At 52.1% G+C, this 27,018-nt stretch overlaps 2 protein-coding genes across 7 annotated transcripts in view; one reads left to right on the top strand and one right to left on the bottom strand.

Annotated features, from left to right (window-relative positions):
* Positions 1-3,107, top strand: part of IQCK (IQ motif containing K) — a 126,238-nt gene extending 123,131 nt beyond the window's left edge. For 2 of the 4 annotated variants that reach the window (XM_019921798.3, XM_073792256.1), the window contains one exon: positions 2,265-3,107. In XM_019921798.3, coding sequence (XP_019777357.2) covers positions 2,265-2,320 — 56 coding nt within the window. In that variant the 3' untranslated portion in view covers positions 2,321-3,107. The other 2 variants (XM_073792257.1, XM_019921799.3) reach the window with 2 other exon arrangements.
* The window catches only part of GPRC5B (G protein-coupled receptor class C group 5 member B), a 36,142-nt gene extending 11,163 nt beyond the window's left edge, over positions 1-24,979 (bottom strand). The window contains exons 1-4 of one of the 3 annotated variants that reach the window (XM_033840840.2): positions 24,822-24,979; positions 14,798-15,811; positions 7,673-7,782; positions 4,714-6,309 (exon numbers count right to left, since the gene is read on the bottom strand). In XM_033840840.2, the coding sequence (XP_033696731.1) occupies positions 6,265-6,309; positions 7,673-7,782; positions 14,798-15,803 (1,161 nt within the window). In that variant the 5' untranslated portion in view covers positions 15,804-15,811; positions 24,822-24,979 and the 3' untranslated portion in view covers positions 4,714-6,264. Of the gene's footprint in view, positions 1-4,713; positions 6,310-7,672; positions 7,783-14,797; positions 15,812-24,821 lie in introns of those variants that run through there. The other 2 variants (XM_073792260.1, XM_033840841.2) reach the window with 2 other exon arrangements.
* Between the last annotated feature and the right edge of the window lie 2,039 nt (positions 24,980-27,018).

Here is a 27,018-nt window from a genome sequence, read left to right as displayed (position 1 = left end):
GGTCAAAATCTAGGTGTGGGGAGGAGGGTCTCAAGGCATGACAGGATTGGACAAAGGAAAGGCATGCAGGTGAATTCTTCCTTCCAGCAGGGTTGAGGAACTAAAGAAAACCCAAGGCTTGGGAACTCCTCCCATCAGCCAATTCCTCTTTCCTTCCACGCTACCAGTAGCCTTAAGTGTCTGTCTGCCAGTTGTAGGCCAGAGAGAATGTCATTCAAATGGCTTAAGTTTTGAGACCTTGAGACTCCTGTGAACTGCTCTGAGGGTCTTTGCATTCACGTTTCCTTGAGGGACTCCAACCACGGTTTGGGTTTCTTGACCCTTAGCAAGAAAGATTCTTGACCCTGAATCTTAGCAACAACAGCTTTGAATTAAATACTGATGCCCGGGCCCCAGACCAATTACATCAGAATGTCTGGGGCGAGATCCAGGTACCAACAGGTTTCAGAAGCTACCTAGGTAATTCTTAAACGCAGCCAGCATAAAAAACCAGTAGTCAGTGGGTCTCAACTTTATCTAGTGTCCATCAGAATCACCGGGGCGGGGCGGGGGGGGCTTGTTAAGAATACTGATGGCTGGGCTCCACCCCCAGTTTTTGATTCTATAGGTCTGTGGCGGGGGGCCTGGATGTGCATTTCTAATAGGTTCCCAGTGATGCAAACATTGCTGGTCCCCGAACCACACGTGGAAAACCATCATGCGCCTGGGTTTCCCTGCAACCTCCCCGTGGGGAACTAGAACAGCCCTGTGCTGAGCTGCTCCATCTGGTTGTGTGCGCCCCTTCCTACCTCTGTCTTATGTCGTCAGGCTGGTAGCTTGAAATCAGATATGGAAACCGGCAAACACTACAAATCAGAACTCCGCCACCCCAGCCTGTTGCTAAACATTCATATCCTAGATTACATCATGGGCCAGCGGGATACTGGGAGAGCACCTCCTAGGTGTGGACCATCCTCGCTCATGCACTGTCATCATCAATAGGCCTAGAGGCATACAGGGTCTTCACTGTGGTTACCTGTACAGCTTCTATATATATGGAACAAAAATAGTACACATTGAACAAAAATTAATTTTCCTGTGACCACAGGCTCCTGGTATTGAAAATATTTTTCTGGTTTGAGTTATTAATACAATACTAGTTCACAAAGCCAACTAAATACATTCTAAAATTTGATAGTTATTAAGTATAGAAAGTAAAGGAGACTCTGGGGATGCCAACATTTCAAATTGCGTCCTTGTTTGGCACCTGGGGATTTTTTACACCCTGGGTAATGCCAGGATGGGGAGAGGTAGGAAAGGGAAATGAGCAACTGCAAGTCCACGCAAGAAAGCCAAGATTTGGAAACTGTCTTTGAATAAACCATGACCAAGAACCCTTGGGAAGTCTTTGTGTAGCGCCAGCCTGAAGACTGCTGGGCTAGCCTGTTTAGTCCACTGCGCTGCGTGTGATGGGGTCCATGGCCAGCGTGTGCCCTCAGCCACTGGGAGTTCAGGCTCGACCGAAACCTCTGCTCTACACAGTACCAACCCCCAACACCCTTTCTACACGAACACTGCTCTTCAAGCATGACCAGAGCCTGCAGCCTTGCTCTGAATAACCCTTCAGGCATTAACTTGGACACTAGAAGCGAAGATTTATTAAAAAGAGAGGGTCTTTCCAAATGGATCTCCCACCCACCAGGGGACTGGGTTTCCATATATTTGGCGGAAGGGGCTTTTATCTATTGGGACAATTACCCTTACAAATAGTGCAGTGCTCTGCGTTCAGCTAACTTTCCTGTTTGGCCGACTCAGGAAATCACCCGGATTACATTCTTGTCCGGACCATAAAAGACTAGAAAAGATTCTCCTCTGGCCTCGAACTGACCCCAGTGCTGTCCTGAGCTTTTAATTTTGGGTGTGGGGGGAACAGGGTGAGTGGTGACAGATTCGGTCGAGTCAAGAGCCTCGAATCTGTCATCATCTTTAGTAAAACTTCCTTCCTTCAGGGCCCCCGACCTGCAAAGCATACTTTTGACCTTCTTCTGAACTGAACTCAGAATGGCCGTGAACGTTACATGAAGTGGCTTTGAAACTTCAGGTGCTGCCGGTGGAGGACAAAGGCCCTGTGTTCTTCCCCATAGATCCACGGGACCAGAACCATCGCAGTCGCTCAGTGGGTTTCGAAGCAACTGACTTCTGTGTATCGAAGTCTGCAGTTTCCAGAAGCCAAGTCTGTCTAGGCTTGTAAATGGACCCTGACTTTCTCTTTCATTTCTTTGCAGTAAAATGCAAAATGGAGGATGAAGAAGAGGCTACAGCTAAGACTCCGCAACCTTAACAGCTGTCGATACCTTTCCCCTCTTGGCTCCAATTACTCCACTTGAGGAAAATGTTCAGGTTATGCTTCCTCTATTGTGCTTTCTTGAACAACTAGATTTGGTGCATTCGGATAAGAATCTTTCGTTGCAAACGTGTTTTAGTGCAAATAGTTTATCATAAGAAAGTACTAGTTTTAACTTTCTGCATTATCCCCCAATTTTTTCTTTCATCCATATATTTCCTCAGTGCTTCAGGAGTATTGTTCTATACCAACCACTGCTAAAATGTACAGTGAACTCTGATTCCAAGAGATGTTGAAGTTTTCTCTAGTTACCAGTTTCCCAGTTTTGGCCACCTTTGCAAAGATCCATATTTAAAATAAAGTCCCAAACCTCTGCAGTGGGTTTTAAGTTTATCCAGTGAGTACTCTTTTCATAAAAAAGTCATTATTGCCTGTGATCATTTCCCAAGGAGACTGACCCTTAACTTTGACTGCATCAAGATAAGACACTTCAACGCAGACAACAATAAAGATAAAGAATTTTTGTTGTCTAGGCCCCAAAGCATTATAGAGATTCCTCATTTTATGGGTAAACTGACTTATTACCCTCAATTGTTCTGCAGTTTGCTGCTAACCAGGATTTTCCCATTCAAAATGCCATGGACTTAGCCTCCAGGCAGATCTGAAAGCCAAGCAGTTGTATTGGGTTGTTTTGACAAGCTACCACACGTCTTAAGTAAATAGTAAAGCCTTTATTTTTTGTGTTAAGAACAGCATTTTGAAAATAAAACCTATTTGCCCATGCTTTACAGTCTTTTAAATTTGTAATATTTATATACAGTCGTTTATGGTACACATTGATTGTCCTGAAATTTCTTTAACGATTTTTTTAAAGTATGCAACAGTCAGCCAGGGGAGGATAAAGGTACATTATAAAACACACATTAATACATTTAATAAATATATATTATCTATCAAAAACGAGCCTTAGCTCTTTATCGATGAATAAAAAGCACCTGCTGAGAACTCCTTGTAAGCTGGTATAATCATTGCATCATTGGATTATAAAAGCCACAATGCTCCCTTTCGGTTCGGGATTCAACTCAGCCTTGCCTAACCAGGAAGACCCCTCCCACTTTGCCCACGTTCTGTGGGCCCTGACAGAATCTGTGCTAGAACAGTGACTCCCCAGCTTTCAACAACCAAATCTGCAACCCTTGAGACACACAGAACTTCCCAGTTTGTCAATTCTTGGGGCCGATTGCCTCCCTCCCTCCACTCCATCTCCAGGGGAGGAATCCAGCACAGAATGACCGTTTTCTATTAGAGGGGAAAGAGTGGCTCTTATAGTCCCAAGGTGAGTTTGATAACTGGACCTGGAAAGATTTGTGCTTACAATTAGGTGTTTTGATCACACAGGCTCTCCTTCCAGGTCATCTTCCCCCAATGTCTTGTTTACATAAACAGACCTTAAACAGAGGTGCCACTTAATTTTGTATTTAAACTTCACTCCGTGGGGGCAGCTGGCTGCCACAGTCTCTTGGCAAAGATGTCTCTTCGCACCGTTCAGGTGAAGCCATTGTAAGAACAGTTCTCTGCCCTCTCCCCTCACTCCCTGTCTCCACCCTCACTGGGAGAGCATTCAGCCCACTCTTGACCTCAAAGCCAAAATAAAATAAAACCCAGAAGTGCAAAAACTATCAGAGATTTAAAAAGAAAAGGAAAGAAAAAGGTCTCAATAAGTGAGGTTTCCTGTGGCTCAAAGCCGGTTCCATTTCTACGGTGGTGAAACGTTCCTTTCCGCTTGTAGCCATCTATGCTGCGCCACCTGACACGCCTGGACCACCAAGAACTTAGAGAGGACATGACCGTGTTTGCTCTCCCCTCTGCAAGGGGAGCTCTTGCAGCCTGAGTCACTGATGGGATCAGAGAGCTCTGAAGGACTCCAGGGAGTGTGAGTGAGCGACCGTTTCCCAGCACGAGAACATGTAACGTGGCCGTTTTTCACCAGATGGGACCAAGGTGTTCAGAGATTTCTGTGACGTTCAGAATGCTGGGTCTGCACGCATCTGCCTCCACCCCGGGTCCTAGCTTCTCTCCGTCCACCCCCCGCCCCCATACTCCAAGTTCCAGTCCACCCAGTGACCCTCCTGGCACAGAGGGCTGGGATGGGATTCTCTCCCTAGAAGCAAGCACGTGCTCCGGGGGTGGGGCGGGCGGGCGCTTCCCGAAGGTCAGGTAGGGGGCGGCATTCTGGCGCCATGCTCCCTCTTCCCCATGCTGGCAACCCACGGAAATGCGCTAATCTGAAGGAGGGCTACACAGGGGTGGCCAGATTGGCCTCGCTACCCCGGTGCTCTACAAGGATGCGGGCAGGGGAGGGAGAGGATGGGACACAGCAGACTAGGGCCTCGAGAAAAATCAGAAGGTTTATTAAAACATACTCAGCTCAGACATAACGGCTTATGAAGAGGTCAGTTTCCCCCCAAACACTAACCTTTTTCATTTTCTTTAAAGGTTAAAGGCTTATGGGTTGGTTTTATAGAAAAAAGCAATACAGTGATTAGAGTATATGCAAAAGGACCCGCCCTCATTTATACATTCCATGCCGTCAGGTTAAAACTCTTTGCTTTGAATCATTGCTAGCGATTATACTGGCCAAACAGTGCAGAGAACATGGGGCTTTTAATGGCCGAGATGTTGGAAATGCCAAATAAAGGAATGACTTGCTGAGGACAGACGGAAATCATGACAGAAACAATGGGCTTTGAAGAGAACCATTTTCATGGAACTTGCAGAAAACCAAGACAAAAATGTCCCCCATACCCTCCCAAAGCAGCAAGAAACCCTCACGTGCTTCACCCCACCCTGGACCTTTCACTACATCCGCATAGAAGACCCAAGAACTCACTGCTTGCTAGGCAGCAGGCGTTACCTCTCCACCCTGGGGCACCCCTGCCGGGTGACAGCATCATGGGAAGTCTGCGGTGGCATTGGCCTCTGGCCAAGCGAGTGCACTCTGAGCTGGTGGTCCCATCTGAGCTTCTGAAATGGACGTGGGGATGGAACTGGGGAAGGGCTGGAGGAACACGCACGAGGAGGGAAGAGGGAGAGGTGATCAGGGGAGAGACGGCTGCCCCAGCCAGAAGCTGCCCCGCAGAAGGAGGCATGCTTGCTTCCTGCCATCGACGGCAGAGCAAGAGGCCCAGAGAAGGAACAGTGGCTGGCGGCCGCTTCCTAAGTGATGGTCCCTTCAACTCCCAGACAGCCTTTTCTTCTTTGGCACGTGGCAGGCTCCCTCCACCACTGCTTTGAAAGCTCTCCCCATGACTCGGTTGGGCCTCGCCTCGGAATCACACTCACAATCTCCTTAACTGCTCCTGACCCCCCTGAAATGTGAAAACCAAGAGGCAGGCCTGTGGGAAAGCCACAATTCATCCTCCTCAGTGACATGGTCATCTCCAAGAGGCTGCCTGAGGTCCAGCACTTGCTGGGGAGGGGCGATGGTGTGGGATCTCCATGTTCAACCAACATCAGCCCGGCCCACTGGCTGTGAACTTGGTTCTGTTCTATACCCAGAGGATGAAGCAGTCTTCTCAGCCACATGTTCGAGTGAGCCTAATCCTATTGCAATTAGCTTTGCTTTAGTTTGCAGGGTTTGAGGTTGGTTTGGTATTAGGGGTGTGTGTGTGTGTGTGTGTGGGGTGTGTGTGTGTGTGTGTGTGGGGTGTGTGTGTGTGTGTGTGTGTGTGTGTGGCAGGGGAGGGGAGGGCAGTCGGTGTTAGCTTTTCAGTTCAGCAGTGTTCACATTTACACAAAATCCCCTTGTCTAGGATTTCCAAATCTCCTGGCTGCGAGGCGGCCTTGTTCAGCTACTGTTACTGATTTCTCCCTCAAGAAAGACACAGCCAGGGAATAAAATCGGTAAGAGAGATTCTTATTCTCTGGAACTTAAAAGTCTTTCACCAGAGGTGTCTTCCAGCGTAACTTGGCGGAGCAGTTGGGATCTGGAAACAGGAATAACACACTAAGAACTCCGTGCTTTGCAACGTCAACGTCAGAAACCAGTTTGTTAACAACGTACCATAGATAAGTTACCTTGTCTTTTCTGGGCTGAATAATTCCCAGGAAAGGCAGCAACCACTATGTGTTATGTAGGACGCTCCATTTTGGGGAAGGCCATCTGCCCTTTTCTGTAATCATGAACCTGAACAAATATGTTTCTTTACCCAGAACCCCACCTCACTTTCTAAATCCAGAGTGTTTTTATGCACACTGGCCTTGACCAGACCAGGGGGGCTGAGGAATGACTGATCAGAAGGTTTATCAGAATGATAAGAATGACTGATGGGGCTATTTTCTAACTAAATTTATTAAAACACACAGGCCAAATGCTTGAAACTTAGGCTTTTCTTAGTGCCCAACAATAAACAGGCCAGTGGATGGCTGGGGGTCTTCACAAACGCAATCTGTGAGCCCGCTTGCTTTGAGCCCATTCCACGCCAATGCAAACTGATGCATCACATCCCATCTGAAGGCCAGGAAAACCAAAGTTCCCTCCAGAGATCAGAGACCATCCCTGACTCACATTAAAAACAAAGAAGTCCAGGTGGAGGTATGGAATTGGCACATGATATAAAGAATGGAAATCCAATTTACACGTGTAAACTGGCTCATGTGTTGTTTCTGAAAGAAGCATGTAGCTATGTTTGGAAATTAAATGTGGGAATGAGAGTGAGCTTTTAGATTGCCAGAGAAAGAAAATGATGTAAGTCCACGGAGGCAAAATGTAAATGGTGACAATTCTGCTGAAGGTCTGTTTGGCATCAGATAGTAAACCTGTTTTTGTGTTCGCGGGAGAGAAATGATAATCACTTCAGTTTCTTCAGAAATGTTTTAAGAAGTTGGAACCCAGTACGCAGCTGGGGCACGGTGTGCAGGCGGGGAGCAGGGGACAGAGAGCTCAACTAGGTTGGATGCTAGCAAAATCTGCCAGGGTTTCGTGACTCTGGGCTTTCCCTAAAAGTCACTTCTGAAGGACAGCATGGACGGGGGCACCTTCTGCATAATGAAAACCAGAGAATTAATTCACTGGGTGCAAGAGCCCCAAGAAACAGGGACTCTTTCAAACGAATCTACAAACGGTCAGCTAAGTACAGGTGGATGTTCCGTGCATGGAGAACGGGGGTCGAGAGGAAAGGAGAAAAATGGAAGCACTGCATGCATCCTAGCCACAAGGGGTGTCGACGTGAGCCGCTGTCTTTGCAGCCCTGTAAGCGGCCTCCGCAGAGCGGTGTGTCCCCATCAAAGCTGCCCCCCAACACTGACCACTCCTAGGCTTCCTGCCAAACATCACCTCCTGATACTTACAGTCCCCCCGTTGAGCACAACGGCCATCTCAGTTGGCTGATACACGTTACTTCTGAATGGAGCGCTGGGTCTGTTTCCCAAGCTGCCATTGCGAAATCCTGTTCGGAGAGCTGAGGGAGGGAAGGAAAGGCAACACCAAAAAAAAAAGAAGACACAATTTTGAATTTTGTTTTCTTCCCCTGCATCAACACCACGCTCCAGGCACACCCCCCCCACCCCTCCCCTTTGTCACAAGCCAGATTCAAAACAAAAGTCACAAAGGCGCTTTGTTCTCTGGCTCTCTTGGAGCCTGACCCGTCTCAGTGGGGTTGGGGAGTTTGCAGAATCCAGGGCGCAGGCGGCTCTCAGGGAGGGGACCCCGGGTGGAGCCTCGCCCGGCCCTCCCCTGCCCCCGCGGGCCATGGGTGATGCGGGAGCGCCTGTATCCCTCAGAAGTTGTTTTCTGACAAAAGACCTCCTCACTACTGAGTGCCATCCCTGACAAGTTCAGCACCACACTGTGCAACACGGTTTCTGGATACACACAGAGGTGGGCAACCCTGAGACCCTGGACCACAAGTACATGGTAGAGGTCAGACGTCTTCAGGGAAAAGTGACGGGGAAGAGGACAGAGGGGCCCCAGACACATGAGTGGGGTCATTTGTAGACAGGAAAAAAAGGGAGATCTGAAGCAAAGACAGCAAAATATGTCATCACTTTCTACCTCTGAAAGGAGAGTAAATGGTGTTTCTTATTTGCAGTGTACTTTTAGACATCTAAATTTCCTTTTTTTGGTGAAGAAAAATCAGATGATACAAAAAGACGTGGTGGAACCGTGAAATGTATATTACTAAGTGAAAGCAGCCAGGCTGTAAAAAGTTACTGTATGATTCCAACTATAATATTCTGGAAAAGGCTAAACTATAGAGACAGTGAAAAGATTAGTGATTGCCAAAGGTTTGGGGGGAGCACAGGGAATTTTTAGGGCATTGGAACTATTCTGGGTGATACTATAATGGTGGAGACATGACATCATGCATTTGTCCAAACCCGTAGAACTGTACAAAGAGTGACCTCTAAAATGTTAATTATGGACTTTAGTTAATAATAATGTATCAATATTGATTCATCCACTGCGACAAATGTAACACTAATGAAAGTTGTTAATGATAGGGAAAACCAGGGGAGGGGGCAGGCAGGAATTCCCTGTACTTCCTGTTCAAATTTTCTGTACCTAAAACTGCTCTAAAAAATAGTCCATTAAGAAATAACAGAAACAAGAAGCACTATAAAAAAATCAAAACAAAACAAAAGTCTTTCTCAATTGTGAGATGCCATTTTACACGGGGCACAGAGGGGTTAGGTAACTTGCCTAAGGTCACACAGCTGGTAAGAACCAGCATTTGAACCCAAGCAGAGAGAATCTGTGTTCTTGACCATCACACTATTCTGGCTCCAGATACTTTGTTTTTAACCACATTTAGCTACTTAGCAGCAATCTGAATTGAAGTGACATTAGGGCAGCGGTCCCCAACCTTTTGGCACTAGGGACCGGTTTCATGGAAGACAATTTTTCCAGGGACCGGGGGCAGGGTAGGGGCCGGAGGGGGGCTGGAGGTGGGGGGATGGTTCAGATGGTAATTCGAGCGTTGGGGAGCGATGGGGAGCGATGGGGAGCGATGGGGAGCGGCAGATGAAGCTTCGCTCGCTCGCCTGCTGCTGTTCCTAATAGGCCACAGACTGCTAAGGACCACTACCAGTCTGCGGCCTGGGGGTTGGGGACCCCTGCATTAGGGGCAACTCAGGCCAGACTGAACCAAGGCAGGGTGGGGAATGCATGTTCCAAAACAGACTCTTTGCTTTAGCATCTCCAAGCCTTCAACAGCTCCCATGCACAGGCTGACAAGAAGATGACCTTCCTGGGAAGTAGAGAAGTGGACCAGGGGACAGAGTCCATGGACCCTCACTAGTCCCAATTCCTAGCCGAGACCTCCTTGAAAGAGAGGGAAAACCAAACAGCACAGCTTTCCTCATAATGCAGAGACCCTGCCGGCTATGGTGGGGGGATCTGGCTCTAAACCATTCTCTTCAAAAAACAAAGGCTAGACTCTACAGGCCATCTGTGGGATGCCTTGGCCCAGGGATCCCTCTGTGTAGTGGTTATCTGCTGTTCTCCTCTGGTAAACATCCCTCCCACATTCTAGGTCCTGAGTACTGGCTACAACTGTCTCCTTCCCTGGCCTTGAGGTGGGCATATAATTGGGGCCTGGCCAATCAGGTCCAGTCAGGGCTAATTCTGGGATTGTTCCTCAAGCATCCTGGGAAATGTTCCTCTTTTCTGCTGGGACTCTGTGTAAGCCTAGAGCCGTGTGCTGCCAGGATTCTAACAGAGCCAAGAGCTGGAGAGAGACCAAATCTTGTCATCACTTGAGCTTCCTGGATCTATCCATTTCTGAAGCCTGACCCCCAGTACCTTAGTTCATTGTTGTTTTGTGTTGTTTTGGTTAAATTGCTTCAGAGCAGATTTTTCCAGCTAACACTCCACTCTGACCTGGGTCAGCTCTGAAAGGCAAGTAGGGCTCATCCATAAGGAGGTCCCAACAGGAATGTAAGATCATAGGCTAAATGCCAGTCTTCTCCTGTTTAGACTCTGCAAGTGAGGCGAGATTCGCCCTGCCCCCAAAGCTGACTGGCACAGGGCCTTCCACTGGGAAGCGAAGGGGCAGAGTTTAAATAGCCCTTGGCCTAATGAGATCAGAGAGCCAAATCCCCTAACAGAAGAAAGAACCCCTTTCTTTCTTGCTCCTTTGAAAGGTGAACATTTAATGTACCTTGTTAACGCTTTCCAACATGTGATCTGAAGTGCTATACCCTTCAGGGTATTTTCATCTTCTATCACATACCTCATGCCTTGTTTTCTAATTAATTTATTTTTTATTATTATTATTTTTGGCTGAGTTGGGTCTTTGTTGCTGCACGCGGCCTTTCTCTAGTTGCGGTGCGCGGGTTTCTCATTGCAGTGGCTTCTCTTGTGGAGCACGGGCTCTAGGCGCGTGGGCTTCAGTAGTTGTGGCGCACGGGCTTAGTTGCTCCGCGGCATGTGGGATCTTCCCGGACCAGGGCCCGAACCCGTTGGCAGGCAGATTCTTAACCACTGCGCCACCAGGGAAGCCCCCCTCACACCTTGTTGATACTCATTAAGAAACAGCAGGCTGGCGAGGTCCTACATATCTGAGGTCTCACTGGGGGAAGGAAATAAGGGAGCAGTGGCTGAGCCACAGTCCAGCCTGGGGAATGCCCTTCCCATCTCGACTTCAGAGATGGACTCTCAAGGGTACAGAGCCTGAAAGGCTGGGTAGATAAAATACAGGAGAAACAGGGCCAATTGTAGCTCCCGGGCAAGGCCCCTTGTGGGGCCTAGTTCCCTAAAATACAAGCTGGCTGAGGTCAGACCAAAGATGAGAACAGCTGTTCTCACCATGGCAAGGGAGGGTGCCCAGGCATTCCCCAGCCAGCAAAGTAGTGTTTCCAGAACAAAGACAATCCTAGCCAGGATGACAATTTAGTCTCCCCCTGTGAGCCTTCCAAGGGAATTGGCTTTGCCTCATGCCCATGTGAATTTTGGCAGACACACATTTGGGAGGATGCAAAATTGGGCTGTTAAGTCTGACAACATCCAAGGTTGGTGAAGAGCTGGGGAAATGGGGCTCTCATATAATTATTCAGGGGAGACTAAATTAGTCCACCTTTCTGTGGGGTGGCATCCGGCAGTATATATCAAGATTGAAAGGTGCAGACTCTTTTGACACATGTGTAGGAGTTAATTGATCAAGGGCACAAACATGGATGGATAAGAACGTTCATTGCAGCATTACTTATACGGAAAGCCAGAAACGAGCAGAATATTCACCAGCTAAGATCAGAAAAATAAATGATGGTACCTCCTAGTAATCGCTGCCTCGTGAAAAGAGTACTGCAGCTCTGCTGTCGCTGACCTGGAAAGGCCTCCCTCCATGATTCTAACGTGCAGACAGGTTAAGAACTGCTCTGCGGGATTGGGGTGTGTGTGTGTGTGTGTGTGTGTGTGCGCGCTCATCAAGAGATGTCTGGCAAGATGAGAGCAAACAGTCAGCAGTAGTTGCCTTTGGGCAATGGGATGCTGAGCAATTTTTATTATTTTCACTTGCTGAACTCCTACCTGATTATTGTTGATCTTTTGTCATCAGAAAGGAATAATAAAGCTATTTTTGTTTTGGAAAAGAAAGAGGGGAATGAGGGACAACCTCCTTGGCTTTGGAACATAGCATTTGAAACAGATGGGCCTGTGGGGCACCTCTGGAGACCCCATCATGCCCTGTGCCAGCACTGGTACTCCTGGTACTGACGTGGGTCCCAAACCCCTTAGATCTCTGGATCTTACGTGGATATGACGTACTGGATGAATTTTCACAAGAAAGGATGCACAGGATTCAGAAGACCAACCTTCTCTCTCCCTGCTCTGCTGGGAGCTCTGCTGGGAGCTCTGCTGGGAGCCTGGACAAGTTGCCTGACACTCCTGGACTCAGTTTCCTGCTCTGTAAAATGGGACCTATAATCCCTGTCTTCTCAGAGTCCTGACACATCTGTGAGATGAGGGACACTCAAGTGCTTTAAGAAGAGAAGAGAAATTCTGTGGCAGAGTGGTCAGTGTGTGGGCTCTGGAGTCAGGCCGCCTGGGTTCAAACCCTGGCTCTGCCTCTTGGGCAAGTTGTTCAGCCTCTCCGTGCCTTAGTTTTCTGTCTGCAAAGCGGGCCTCACTGGGTTATTGTAGGGATTAAATGAGATTAGCCGCTAAAATGCTCAGAATGGTACCTGGTCCATGGTAAGCACCCAGTAGAGGTTAGCCATCCTTACTTTTGAAGCCCCTACTGCTTGTGTAGTTCTAGCAGCCCCCCTTCACTGCAAGTAAACTAGATGATCAGGTTCAGCAACACTGGTTCTTAACTTTCCGGGGATTACGAATGGCTTTGAGAATCTGACAAAGCAATAGACTAATTCCCAATTGAATGTATAAAAATTTACATCCATTTCGAGAGTTCCTGTTACCTTTGAGGTCCAAGGGGAGTCCATGGGTCTCAGATACAGAGGATCCTATTCCAGGAGAAGCCAAGGAACAGGTGGCTTCACCAGGACCCCAGGAACTGGCCAGGTGCCTGGCCTCTGCTCATCACATGCCCTGAGGGGCCCTCTGGCCTCCCAGTGAGTGATGACCCCCATCCTGACCCTCATCTTCTCCTGGCGATCCACGGAGCCAGCCCCACCAGAGCTGCGGCTCATCCCTGCCAAATCTATTGACAAACAGAGGCTTGCAGGCTTGGGGCTTCCCAGTAAGAGGGGAGCAGCTCTGATAAAGGCCACACCAGGATGTTTGACTCTACCCACGGTGGGGTTGCAGGCGGGGTGGGGGGGGAAGGTCTGTCATTCTCTCCTGTGGGTCTGGCCAGGAGCAAGGGTTCAGAAGCAGCTGGGCACATCCTGGTGGAGAGGAGGGCTGAGGGTGGCCTTGGAGGACCCGGCGGCTTGATGTGCTTCCCCCCTGCCTGCAGGGGTGGGTGGCTGTGCTCTGGGCCTCGGCACTCAACCCAACAAGGCTGACTTCGTAGTATGACCAGACAGTGGGCACTGCCCAGGCACCTGGGTGAGCATCAGAGAAAAGGGGACCACGACCATCTGGAATGGGCCACCTCCTAGCTGTATGTCATCAGGCAAGACTGAACCTCTTACAGCCTCCATTTATTCATCTGTAAGATGGGGATAATAACAGACCCTACCTCATCAGGTGGAGGGGTGAACTAATGAGATAATGCAGGTTAAGAAGTCAGAATAGTGCCTGGCATGGAGGCAGTGTTCAATAAATGGTTATACTAGGTGATTAATTATTACTACTGCTGCTGCTAATTATTACTGTAGCTCCTGATAAATTTTTAGGTAACTGAGAAAAAGCCATTTTAATTAATCTCTAGTGCTGGGAGCTCAGCCGACTTGCTTTAAGCAACAATTGTAAGAGACACTTCTCCAGTGTCTACAGCAGGGGCGCCTGGGGCCTGGGCCACCTCCTCTCGGCTCTTCCCTCTTGGGAATCCCGCCGCAGCGGTGGCACACAGCCTGGGTGCTCAGACCACCTCCACTCGAAGTACCCACAAAATCTCTTTTCTGCCGTGCGGGCTCATGGAACTTGTTCAGCCCATTTACGGGAGCCCTGGGAGACGCTCATGATGGCGGGAGATAGGAGTTGGTGGACAGATGCCGCAGCCTCCTGTCCTCCGAGGATCGATTCTGAGGCTCGTTCTACACATGTCCCTGGCAGGGATGAGCCCCAGCTGCCCGCGGCGGTAACCAGCTCTTTGATGCTCTCGTTCTGGCGATTCTGCCATCCCAGTCTCATTCTCCCTGGCAGGGACCGCCTCCTAAGTAAACCACCTACAACATCGCAGGCTCTGCCTTCGGGGGAACCCAACCAAGATGCACATCCAACAAGCCAGGTGCCGTGGGAGCCCCTCAGTATGTCACCTCTCTCAACAGGTCTATGGGGTACACAAAGCCTTAACATCTAGGAAGCGGCAGAGGCAGGATCCCAACCCAGACGTCTGACTCCAGGGCCCAAATTCATACACTCCTGGAGACAGAGGTAGGGGAGGGGACTGGAGAGCACTGCCCCTCGTCATCCCCTGCATCCATCCAGCACGTGGGCTGCAATCGTAAACACTTCCAGGGAGCCAGGGACTTAATGTTGATATGTTATAGCGGCCGGGCCAGGGAGTGTGGTGAAGAGAAAGTGGATCCCCACCTAAAGGGCCACCACAACTCGGTGAGGGGTAAGAGACAGAGCCTTTGCAGCCAGCTTCACACGACCGCTGCCAGGTGGGAATGGCAGCCCAGCACTGCCAGATCCATATTTGCAAAAAAGGCCAGAAACCCGGCTTTTTATATTAAATTGGTTGATGCTAAATAAGAATGCAGCTCTGGGCCCGTTTCAGCACAGCGGTCAACGTCTGTAGGCTCTGATCTGCCAGGACCATCCCCAGGACCACCCAGCCCCGGTGGAGAAAAAGGAGAGAGCACTTTTGAGAAGAACAGCCTAACCCAGCGGGGCGGTGCCCACTTTACCTGCACCGTGTTCATCCATCGAGAAGGCCTTGTTCTCCATGTAGGTCCGCGGCAGCGGCACGTCCTCCTCAAACGCCGTCTCCCGCATCCTCGGCTGCGACGTGTCGAAGTAGTTGGGTGCGTTCTCCTGCGGGGAGGGCAGGATGGTGCAGTGGACCTCTGGGATGGCGTGGAAGATGACGAAGACCCAGCCACTGGCCACCAGCGTGATGGCCAAGGTGGGGTCTCCCCAGGCGTCTCCCTGCCGCAGCTCCGCGTTGCCGAAGAGGTACATGGTCATCCAGGCCACCCAGACGAGCACGGAGAGGAAGGCCGTGACCAGGATGCAGACCCCGTTCTGCTTCCACTTCTTGAACTTGCCGCACAGCGTGAAGAGGGCCAGCCCCAGGGTGGCCACGAGCAGTACCATGTCGTAGATGAGGGCCATGGCGAAGTCCATCGGCTCGTAGGCACAGGCCGGCTTCTCGTCGCGCAGCACCGTCAGCACGAGCCACTCGATGGCGATGATGACCTGCACGAGCATCAGGCACAGGGCCACGCCCACCAGCTGCCAGCCCGACGGGCTCTTGCCGCGGCGCACCAGCCTCCGCACGCGCCACGCCTGGCTCAGCAGGCAGGAGAAGCAGAGCGCGAAGAGGACGCCCCAGAGGAACCGGCGGACGGCGCAGATGGTCTCATCCTCCCGGATGATGAAGGCGAACGTCAGGCCGAAGAGGCCCAGGGTCCCCAGGAGGAAGAGGAAGTGGAGGCCCACGGGGTCCTTCTTCTCCTTGTCCTTGATGAACGGCAGGCGCACCAGGAGGATGAGAATGAGAAGCAGGGTGATCAGGGCGCCCGCCCCCGCCACGGCCTCCACCACGATGCCCCAGATGGTGTCCAGGTCGCACAGGGACACGTACTGAGGAAGAAGGTCCAGCCCGCAGCCCCGGGACGTGCTGGTGTTCTCGGAGGCCCCGGAGGCAATCACGAAGAGCAGGAGGAAAGCAAGCACCTGGTGGGTTCTCATCTTTCTCTCTGACACCGTGAACGTTCCAGAAAAGTTGGGGGGAAAAGACCAATTCATTGTAAGACTCCCACTCTCCTGACTTCTTTCAGAAGACCCACCTCACTTCAAACCCGCCAGCCCCCTTCTCCAGGCAGCACAGCCTGGAGGAGGGGCGGGGATTTCGGCCCCCATCTACCCCCTAGTCCGGGCTCAGTGAACCGCCGTGAACCATCAGTGCTAGTGGCTGGAGGAGAGAATGGGAGGGGGACTCACTTTCTCTGGATACTCTTTCATATTCTTTGAATTTGAGGCCATGTCTGAGCTCTTCAAAAATAAGGGAATAAAATGAGACTTGAAGAGACGGTCATGGGCCGAGCGCTCGCTGGGAGAGGGGCACGCACTACCCGTTTCAGTCTCTCAGCCTGGGAGAGGGGCACGCACTACCCGTTTCAGTCTCTCAGCGCTTACAGCTGACATTCACCGATGACTCACCCTCGGCCAGACACCCGGACACATCCAGTCCTCACACAGGTGACGGTGACACAACAGTCTTGAGGAGGTTGGGACACCTGCCCAGGGTCACACCACTCAGCTCCTAGACGCATGCCCTTTTAGAAGCTTCCCAGCGTTTCAAATGTAGTGTGAACAGTCTTCCTGGGTTCCACCCTTTCCCCCCTCTCCCCTCGCACATCCCACCCCTCCCACAAATATCTGCTGAGAGTCCATCCTCTCACTCCAGCCAGCCCACCTCTGCCGGGGATGCCTCCATGCCTCGTGGAGTCCACACAGCCGCCAGGAGATGGGCTTATTAACCCCTGTCTCGTCTTCCCCTCCTCCCTCTGCCTAGACTACCCTCCACACCCTGCTCTTATGGAAAACTGCCCCTCCCCACACTGGTCTCAGCTCTAATGTCATCCCCTCAGACCTTGGCCAAGGTCACATCCCCATCCCCACCCCCAGCGTCTCTCATCTATTTCTTAGCTCTAATGGCATCTGTCATCTTTTTGCCTGTTTACTTTGTTTCTCCTGTCCCTTCCTCCTCTCCTCCCTTCCTGTCTTTCTTCACCGCTAGCTACAGGATGACGGGGCTACTGTCTGTCTCGTTCATCAGCATAAACCAGGGTTTCTCAGCCTCGGGCCTCATTCTTCCTCGTTTGGGGGGTTGTCCTGTGCATTGCAGGATGTGTAGCGGCATCACTGGCCTCTACCCACTAGGTGACTGAAGCTCACCCCCTCCCCCAACTGTGACAACCTCCCAAGTTTTTAGACACTGCCAGTGTCCCCTGGGGGGAAAATCACCAGGATGAGCACCACTGGTCAAGTACTAGCCTAAAAGCACACTAGATGCTTCCTAAATACTGAGTGAACGAGACTTCTCACCAGGACTCTCCTCTACCCACTGCCACCAGCTCCTTGCTTTTGGAGGGAGCCTGGCCTTGGGAAAGCCATGCCTGCACAGCTCTGCAGTGATGTTTCCAGGCGTCTTAAGCCAGACTTACGGCCTTAGCTCCACCCACAGTGAGGCTGTAACCAGCCACCTCCAGGGCAGCTCAGCACATCCCTGGGGCTTTCTTAAGTAAATGCGGTATCGACCACCTCTCTCTCTGCTCCTTGATGGGATACGGTGAGCAGCTCTGATCCTGCCTTGGCCGCAAGGCCATCAACTGGGATAAATTATTGATGCTGCAGAATGAGAAGGAGCCTGGTACTCTATGGACCAGCTTCTTTGCCTATAGATGAAAGAAGGCAGACTGGGAACGGAAGGCATCTGGCAAGAGACGCTCCTGAAACAAGCACCCCAGACCCTGGCGATCAGGCCCATGGTCCTGCCGCTATTCGGGGCTCTGCTACTCCAGTCACTGGAGAGCCACCTCGGCCATTTACACCTTGTCTACAAACCCCCCGTAAGTTATTTACTTAACTGACTCACCAAGTCCTTGATATCGACTCAAAAGAAAACTCAACACATTGAAATACTTGTTGATGGAACTCACGTTGCATACCCACTGGCATATGCCAACGTACCACCTTTAAAAAAATACTGTCCTAGCCAGAGCTGCATCTCACAAGAGCACACTGGGAATCAAAGTTTCAGAACCGGATATGCTGGAACAAAATGCCACCAGGCCCCCGACACAGTGCAGTGGGTTTCCCCTAGGCCTCTCATCAGGAGACTTCTCAGCAAGTGACAGCAAGACACACCCCAGGCGGCCTCTCTAGGCCACACATCAGCCAGTCTCACCTCCAGGGTGGCCGGGAGAGGACGGGTAGGAATGTGCTTCTGGAGTCTTGACCACCAACGCTCTCCCCAACTCTCCCACCCACCTGCAGGCCAGTGGTCCTCAACCAGGGGCAATTTTGATCCCAAGGGACACTGAGGCATGTCTAAGGACATTTTTGGTTGTCACAACTGGGGAAGGCGGGGTGCAACTGGCATCCAGTGGGTAGAGTCCAGGGAAGTGGCTAAGCATCCTACAATGCCTGAGATGGCTCTCAACACAAAGGATGATCCGGCCCCACATGTCAACAGTGCTGAGGTTGAGAAAGCCTGGTTTATATGCCGGAGAACAGAGTTGATGAGGGTGAAGCCAGGAAACCAGCCAGGCCTCTCAGCCACAGGCCTCTCAGCCTCAGGCCTCAGGTCCTTTCCTCGCAAGAACTTGGCCTTCTTTAGCTGCCTCCCCTCATTCTCTTGGGGGAATCTCCTCTCTCCAGGCCTGCCTACAAATTGGGACTGGGTTCCACCAGCTCGTCCCCCTTCCTGATTGTCCTTCCAGCCACAACAGGAAACCAGTGTGGATGAAGAAAATATCAAGATGGTGACCACGCTTCTGAAATTGTGCAGGTTCTTACGGCTGTGGTCCAGGTCTCTAGCTCCGGCTCCTTTCTCAGATGGGAAATAGATACACTCTTGCTTTCTGCTTTCATTCCCAAGGTTGGAACCCTCTCCTTCTGGGACAGCTGTTGTTTTTGTCGTCCTGCCTCCGTTTCTCTCATTTCTGAAGAGAGCTCCTGAATTTCCTTTGGAGAGCCGCCTTGAGCCCCAGCTGCAAGCACCCGACCCAGCCTGGCCAATCGGAGCATTTATCCCACCCTTTGGCCACACTGACTGGTTCATGAACAGGCACCTGGCCCCAACCAGACCCATGAGAATCGGTCTTAGGATTTTTGCTAGAAGTAAATGGAAAGAGGTTTTCTCTTGTTATCGGGGTTAATAAGCTAAAAGGATATACAGCTGGAGCTGGAGAGGACTTATTTAGCATCACAGGGACAGAACCTGTCTGAGAGTAAAGCTGACTCACAGGAAACGGCCACGTGATGGACCAGAGTCCCAATACACAGAAAGGCTGGATTCAGTTATGCCTGAAGCCAGATACCCTGGTCTTTGCAGTTCCAGCAGCCAATTAACTTCCCTGTTTTGGATTAAGCCAGTCTGAGATGGGTTTATGTTACTTGCTAACAAGGAAGTTCTATTCTACGTCCCACATGATGTGGTCCTCTTCTTCCAGGAAGCCCTCTCTACCCAACATCCAGGCAGCCAGAGGCTTCCATAAGGTCCAGTTGTTCCAAGTAGGTCATTTTCATTGCTAAAGATGCCCATGAGGTGACAGCCATCGTTCTACAGAACAATGTCCAGGATGAACAGGAGGGAGGCTACACACCGCCTCACAGAATGACGCTGAGTCCAGCTCATCTAGGATTTCTGGGGGGTTCTGCCCTGCAGAGTTTTCTGTTACTGCCATAGTGACCACGACAATGACTGTGAGCTCGCACAGGTGCTCACTGTGCACCAGGCCCTCTTCTGTGCGCTTCACATATATTAATAGCTTATCATCTGGACAATGACCCCACGAGGCAAGTTCTATTACTGTCTCCATTTTACAGGAAATAAAACAGAGAAGCCAGGTGGCTTGTCCAAGGTCACATAGCTAGAAAGCGGTGGAGCCAGGAGACAAACAATTGTCCTATTGTTACTGGGCTCTTACTACAGACCAGGGCTCTGGAAACGTCACACGGTGAGACCCTTGCTGGCCAGTCTATCTCAATTAGGTTCCCTCTGCCTCTTTATGCTCTACACCGATACTCCCGATCCTTATCTTCATAACATGTGCCACAGTTTTCAAATATTTTATTTTATTACTCTTTTGGTCTGATCCCACACACCCAGGCTCTTGTCTGTCTTGTTCTGCACCGATTCCCCAGTGCCTGGCACATGGGCAGGGCTCACGGCCCAGTTGCTGAATCAATCGACTGATTAAACGTGGTCTCCAGCCCTCATGTCACCTGGCAGGAAGATGCTCTCATTGTCATTTTATAGAGGAGGGGACTGAGGGCCTGAGAGGCTTAATTCAAAGTCTGATCTTCAGACTGGCAACAGCGGCAGCATCGCCGGGAACTGGTTAGAAATGCAGACGCTCAGCAGCAGGCCTGGCCACCTGTGTTTCCACAGCCCTACGATAAGCTCCAGGTGTGCTCAGATGCTTCGGTGCACTGAGGTTTGAGAAGCACGAGCATATGCAGTGGGGGAGCCTGGACGATGGCCCGGCACCTTCCGCCCCACTATCCCTGCCCCAGGCCCAGGGGGCAGTGCTCACTCACGCTCCATCTCACCCACTGTCAGGTAAGCCCCATCCTACCCCCTCAGCCACCTGGGGCCGCCCCGCTGCTGAGAAAGGAGCAGCTCTCCAGGAACCCCAAACTGCACAAAACAAGATTAGAGGTTTGGAGTCAGCCGCAAGGCAGGGCTGACTGGGAAGGGATGAATACATGGCAACAGACCCGTGGGATGTAGGCATGCAGCTCCTCAAAAGGAGTAATGAATAAAGTGATGAATGTGCAAGACTCGGCTCACATACTAATTACTCTGCTGCCAGCCAGGCTCCCAGAAATGTGACTCATTCAGACGCTCTTAAAAACACTGCATCGCACACGCAGGCCCGCGCACACAGGCCTGCATGCGCGCGCACACACACTCTCTCTCTCCCCGCAGAGGGGCCAGAAGCTACCGGCAGGTGGTGGAGCAGCATGTTCCTCGCAAGCTGGGGCCTGCAGAGGCTGGAAAGAATGCAGGCAAGATTCCTTGCACGAGGACAGCGCTGCCTGCCCGAAGGCCACAAGCAGGGCTGCTTCTCCCAGGCTCAATCCTGGCCAAGCAGCAGAAACTTCCAGTTTCAAGTTCTGCCCCTGGCACTTGCGAGAACCCTGTGACCATGGGCGGCTGACTTAACCTTACTAGTCTCGGTTTCTTCATCTGCAAAATGGGGGTGATAATACCCATCTTGCAGGGTTCTTGTGAGGATTAAAATAATTAATAATTAGAGTTTAGGACAACAGATAGCATGGGGTAAGCACTTATATAAAGTTTTAAATAAAAGATTGGCGAATGCTCTGAGGTTATGAACTTTTCTGACTTTGCTTTTCCAGGAGGGGTGGTTGCCATGGAGATGGGGCTGAAACAGGGGCTCACCCAGGTGTTTGTCCACCACTGGTTTCCAGCCTCCCCAGTCACACACCAAGCAAAGAGGTCCCCGAGGTGGTGTGAAGGGGAGAAGCCTTTGGGGGTGGTCTACCTTGGAAACTCCCAAACTCTCCTGATCCCCACAGCAGGTGCTCTAAATGGGAGCCTTACTGTGAAGGTGGTTTTCCAGAGAGGAACCGGTGCTGGAGGACCTGAGGCCAGCCTGCGTGCCCTGAAACTGGGTGTCCCTGTTGAGGAGTCAGAGCCAGACACCCAGAAATGGGACACCAGCCATTCTCCTGGGAACTAGCATCCCCACGTTGCCATCTACCCATATGAAAGGAGACACAAGATATACAAAACTGCTCTGGAACACACCATTCTGACCTGCTTCGCCTCGGGGGCTACCAGCAGAGGAATCTTAAACCCACCTTCTCTAAAGAAGCGGGGAGGCGCTGGAGCATGGAAGGGAAAGAAAAACTAAACAGATCTGGGGGGGCTTTCCTAGCCCTGGGCATGTCTAACAGTTCAGTACCCGATGAATACCTGGCACAGGATTTACACTCCCGTCAGTCTCCTCAAGAGTGGAAGACCTCAGTTGGAGGAAAGTCAGACAGAACTGTGTGACATTGGGCATTACTCACTTAACCTCTCTGACCTTCAGTCTCTTCTTCTGTAAAACAAGGATAATGATAGTGCCACTTTCACAAGGCTGATGTGAAACGTACTTAGAAAGTACTCAGCACCGCAGACAGGGAGCACTGGGTCCTGGCTTATTACAATTACGATTCCCATTGTCCGGTTGGGAATACAAAGAGGTAATGCAATTTGGCCAGAGGCTTCCTGGAATTGATGGGCCGAGCCGGGACTAGAACCCACTTCTCCCAACTGCTGACCTCAAGGCCACTGCACCCCTTGTTGGACTCCCTCTTTTGGACAGAAGCCCAGGATAAGGCTGCAGAGCCAGCCCCCCCACACACCCCAGCATCACACTCTGTCCCTGCCCACTCCCATTATAGCCGCTGGTGCATTTCCTGCTCCAGAGGGATTAAACTGTTACAAGGTTTCCTGACATTAAACTATTTCCCAGACCTGCAATCTAACCCTTTGATGTCTTTTGCAAGTTACACCATCTCATAATCTTCAGTTCCCAAGGCCGCCCAGACCACCAGCCTATCTGGGGGCCCTTGGATTTAATAACCCTCACAGGTTAGTAAACAGGGTTGCCAGAACACAGGCTCCGTGATCCATGAATATGCAAAGCAGCTCCAACCCTGTAAATAAAAGCAACCATTTAAATGCAAATTGCATCCTTGGCTGCCCGTTCCAGGGTGGATGGTTCCTCTGAGGCTGTAATTCTGAGAAGAAAATGTGACTAACTCAGAACCCCCAGGAAGCTCCGCATGGAAGTGCTTATGGGGCGTTGGGCTCTGGGTGGGGGCCACTTAGGGGGGACAAAAACTGCCTAAAAGTGGGAAGTGGGTTTTAAAACCTGACCTACCCCTGGCGTAGGCTTACAGGGCCAGCCAGGCTCAAAGCAGTCCTCACAGGTCCCCTTCGGAGGCTCCCGGCGCCTTGCCACCCTCAGAGGCAGAATGAAAAGGAAGCTGCTTTTCGTCTCCTTGTAAAGGTCAGGGGAGCGTTTAAAAATCAGATCTCGTGGCTTTCCACTCCAAATCCTGCAAGGGTTCACCAATCCAAGGAGAATAAAACCTAAACTCCTTTCCATGGCCCAAAAGATCGTGGTCTGGCTGGTCCCTGCCATCCCCTTTCTAACCCCGCTCTCCACATCTGCCTATGAGCTCCAGCCACAATGGCCTTTGTTCATTTTCTCTGCACTCATTCCCACCTCCAAGCCTTTGCACTTGCGGTGCCCTCTGCCTGGTTCAGTCTTCCCCCTGCGTCTGTCAGTGCCCCCCTCCCCCATAGCGGGGCTCCACTAACGTGTCACTCCCCAGCACGGTCTTCCCTTATGTGTACATACTCTTGTCACTTTATTTTACAGCACTCGGCTTTCTTTTCCTGGCAGCCCTTATCCCCATCAGAAGTTCTAGCTACTTACTATTTATTTACTTATTTAGTGTTCACCCACCTCCCCAGTGCCCTGAGAGCAGGGGCTTATCTGCCACTTCTGTAGCTCGCATATTTATTGAAATAACACATTAACTAATGAAGATTTTGAGCTTCTCTTTCTAACAAAACTGCTTTTCTTGCTGCCTGGGCCCCAAATGGCGACTCCTTCCCACTTCCATCTTTTCCCTCCCCAACTCAGCTGACCCCTTTTCAGAACAGAGCAGGGAACAGATTGGAAACTGTTCACTCCGCAGTCTAGGTACAAAACTGGCCCAGTGAAGGGCTCCCAACCGACTATTTGCATTCTATTTACATCCTATTTGCATGCAGTTTTAACTCAAAGTCTGAAATCCTCCAGAGAGCCCCCGCCCGTGGGGAAACTTCTGAATCAAGGTTCCTCCGCTGAAGTTCTAAAGCTTTTGTGCCAAGTCCCTCCCCCACTTCTCTTGTCTTTGCGAGGATTTCCCGGTTCCTCCGGGGCTCTGCTCAGGTGCCCCCCACCCCATGCTGGCGCAGTTGGGCAGCCAATGTGGCGCGTGGCCCGGGGCCCCAGGCGGGGACGCGGCTGCCCGCCACACTCCAGGGGCCTTTGTCCGCGCTCCAAGGAGCCGCCCCTTAGCGAACTGGGGACATGTTGGGTGGGTGTGTGCGTGTGGTGGGGTGTTGGCTAGGCCTAGGAGTGACAGAGCCCGGTAGGAAACCCGCGGGCTGCGCTGGAGCCGTCCTCGGTGGTAAGCTCGGTACGCCCCCTCCCTGGCTGGTTGGCCAGCTCCCCCAGGCCGAGGCGGGTGCAGGCGGTAGGGATCCCGGGGTGCTTGGCGCTGGAAGCCCGTGTCCCCCAAGTTGGGGGGGGACGCAGCACAGGGCTGATCCTCACCTCTAGCTTGGCCGCAACAGCAGCGCTAACATCCCGCCATTGTATGCATTCGCCCCTCATTTCTTCCCGCAGCCCCAGAGCTCAGCTCTTCTCGCCCGCGGTGTCCCCTCCTTTCCCGCAGTGCGCAGCCACGGCCGGCTGCGAGCTCGGCCCCCTGCCCCTATGGCAGGTGCGGCAGCTCACTCCCCAACTCGGCCCCTGTGCCCCCGGCTCCGTCTGCCCTGTCTGTGCTCAGGCCCCACGGGCTTGCCACGCAGCCCTGCCCGTGGCTGCCCTCACAGGAGTCACTCGGACACGCCTGGACTCCCTTACAGTCCCAGCTGCCCTTTCCTGTGGTCGCCCCCAGATCCTCCCCAGAGACTTGGATCTCCACCTGGTCCGGGTACATCCCCTCCCCCCAAAAAGGTCCCAACCCTCCCCGCCCCCCGCCCCGCCCTCTGCGGCTCGTCTCCCGCCGCACTGTGGTCCCCCCACCCTAATCCCCCAGCTCCCCCAGCAGAATAACCCCTTGGGGGAGGCCTCAGAAAAGCACAAGAAGCAGACCCCACCCCAACCGTCCCAAGTCCACGGCGGGAAAAGTTTCTGGGGTCGCCGCATTGCCCTCCACCCCACCGGCGCGGCTCGCACTCACCGACCCCCGCGGCCCCGCAGCGCCGATGTTCCTGCTGGCCCTCGGTCCGAGTCACATCTCTGCAGCGCAGCCGTGTCCCCAGCCCAGCGCGCCCGCCCGTCCGACCTCACTGCATCTCACTCGCGAGCCGCTGCCGAGCTAGGCGCCCCCTGGCCCGGCCCGCGCTGCTGCAGCCGCCGCGGCCCCGCCCCTCCTGCCGGCCCGCCCCCGGGAGGCCCCGCCCCGCCCCCGGAGCTTCCAAGCCCCGCCCCTCCCCGGCCCAGGCTAGGCTGAGTGTTCCGAAAGCAGCCCCGCGCTATCTCCTTGCTCCTGGCCTGCGGCGCTGAGACTAGCCCTCTCCTGTGTCCCCAGTTAACGAACACCACCCGCACATCCACAGTGCGTCCATAAGCAGTCCGGACGCGCCGGACACATCCCCAGGTTGATCCACTTTCAGAAACACACACGTGGAGGGGCTTTCTAAACCATGGGTTCCTAAACATTAACTTCCCCACAATATACCGGCACCCCATCCAGGGCGCAGAGACGATTCCGCCGCGAGCGTTCCAAAATCACCAACGCCCCAATATCAACTAGGCAGCCCCTTCCCGCTTGGGTACACTCCAATTACCCTCCCCCCCCAAGTGTCCTTGTCCCTTTACGCACCCTGAGCCCAACACCCGCATCCTTGGCCACTCCAAACATACTCAGAGGTCCACACGGTAAACCCTTCACGTAGCTCCACACGCAGTATCCCATCACCGTCCCCCCCGCACATCATCCACATACACACACGTCCACGACCTTCCCGGTCACACATTCGGAGGCCCGGGGCCACCGGCTTGGCGCTCCGCAGACGCCCAGGGCACAGGCGGGATGCGCGCCCACGGGGCAGCCGCGGGACCCGCTTGAAGTCTGGCTCGACGTAGTCCACCCGGCTGTCCGATGTTGGCATTGCCTCGACCGGGCCTGGGGGCTGCGCTCCAGCTTCTGACCGGCTTCTCCAGGTCGCCCCCTCCCCCGAAAAAAGCCCCCAGAACTTTGAGGACCCCCCCACTTGTGGTGTGGGTAAGACCCTCCCACCCCATCCCGGCCCTACAAGACAGGACAGGGAGATGACCCCTGTTTCCCACTTCTCTGCGTGGGGGAAGCGGGGTGGGGAGGCGGGAAGATGGGTTGCGGAGTAGCACTCCCTTCTGGGCATATTTCTAGGCTCTGATCTTTGGGGTCTCCGGACCTTTCAGATATTCTCACCCCTTCCCGCCAACCTCCAGCCTCCCAAGTATCCTCTCCCCGCAGCCAAGACGGTTTTCTCCCGGGCAGGCCACGTATCCTTTGGGCACGCAACTCTCCAAATATTTTATGTTAATTTTAAGGAAAAATGGAGGAGAAGAAGCACGAAAACAGAAAACTAGCCCAGTTTCATCGGCAGACGTATCCTCAGCGCCTAGAACAGTGCCTGGCACTCAGTAGGCAATCTTTAAATGTTTGCGGTACGACCCCTCCTCAGTGTTCCCGCGAGACTGGGGAACTGGAAAATGGATGGGCACTGTCACCTGCTGGTATATAGTGGAACTGACGCCAAGATCCTTTTCTTTCCCTCTGTAAACGTGGGCAAATTCAACTTTCTAAACCTCAATTTCCTCATACGCAAAATGGAGATAATTGTAGTAGTACATGCCTGTTGGGGTTATTGTAAAGATTAAACATATAATGCAGAGAATTCCCTGGTGGTCCAGTGGTTAGGACCCTGCGCTCTCACTGCCAAGGGCCCGGGTTCGATCCCTGGTCAGGGAACTAAAATCCCACAAGCCGCACGGTGTGGCCAAACAAATAAACAAAAAACAGCACAATACCTGTAAAGAGCTTCACACAGAGCCTGGCATGGAAAACTGTTAGTGTGAGTTTTGTTAATATTACAATCATGGTTATATTCCCTTTCCCGGCTTATTTTCAGAGGGACCCTGACTGTGATGATCAGTTTAGCTTTGAGCGATGATACTTTGGGAAGAAAAGGGTGAAAATGAAGGAAGCTATTGAGTAGCAGGTGCATCTCCCCCCGTCTCCCCCCCCCCCAGAGTTCAAGGTCCCAAGGACCCATCACCATCATCATGATAACTTATGTAGTACTCACTGTGGGCCAGGAGATCTTCTAAGGGCTTTATATTCTTCAAAGTATTTATTCCTCCCAGCAACCCTCTATGCCAGATACTGTTGT

The sequence above is a fragment of the Tursiops truncatus genome, chromosome 15, assembly GCF_011762595.2.
Source record: "Tursiops truncatus isolate mTurTru1 chromosome 15, mTurTru1.mat.Y, whole genome shotgun sequence".
Classification (NCBI taxonomy): domain Eukaryota; kingdom Metazoa; phylum Chordata; class Mammalia; order Artiodactyla; family Delphinidae; genus Tursiops; species Tursiops truncatus.
Note: the sequence above shows the minus strand (reverse complement) of the source record. Positions and strands in the feature narration are given on the sequence as shown.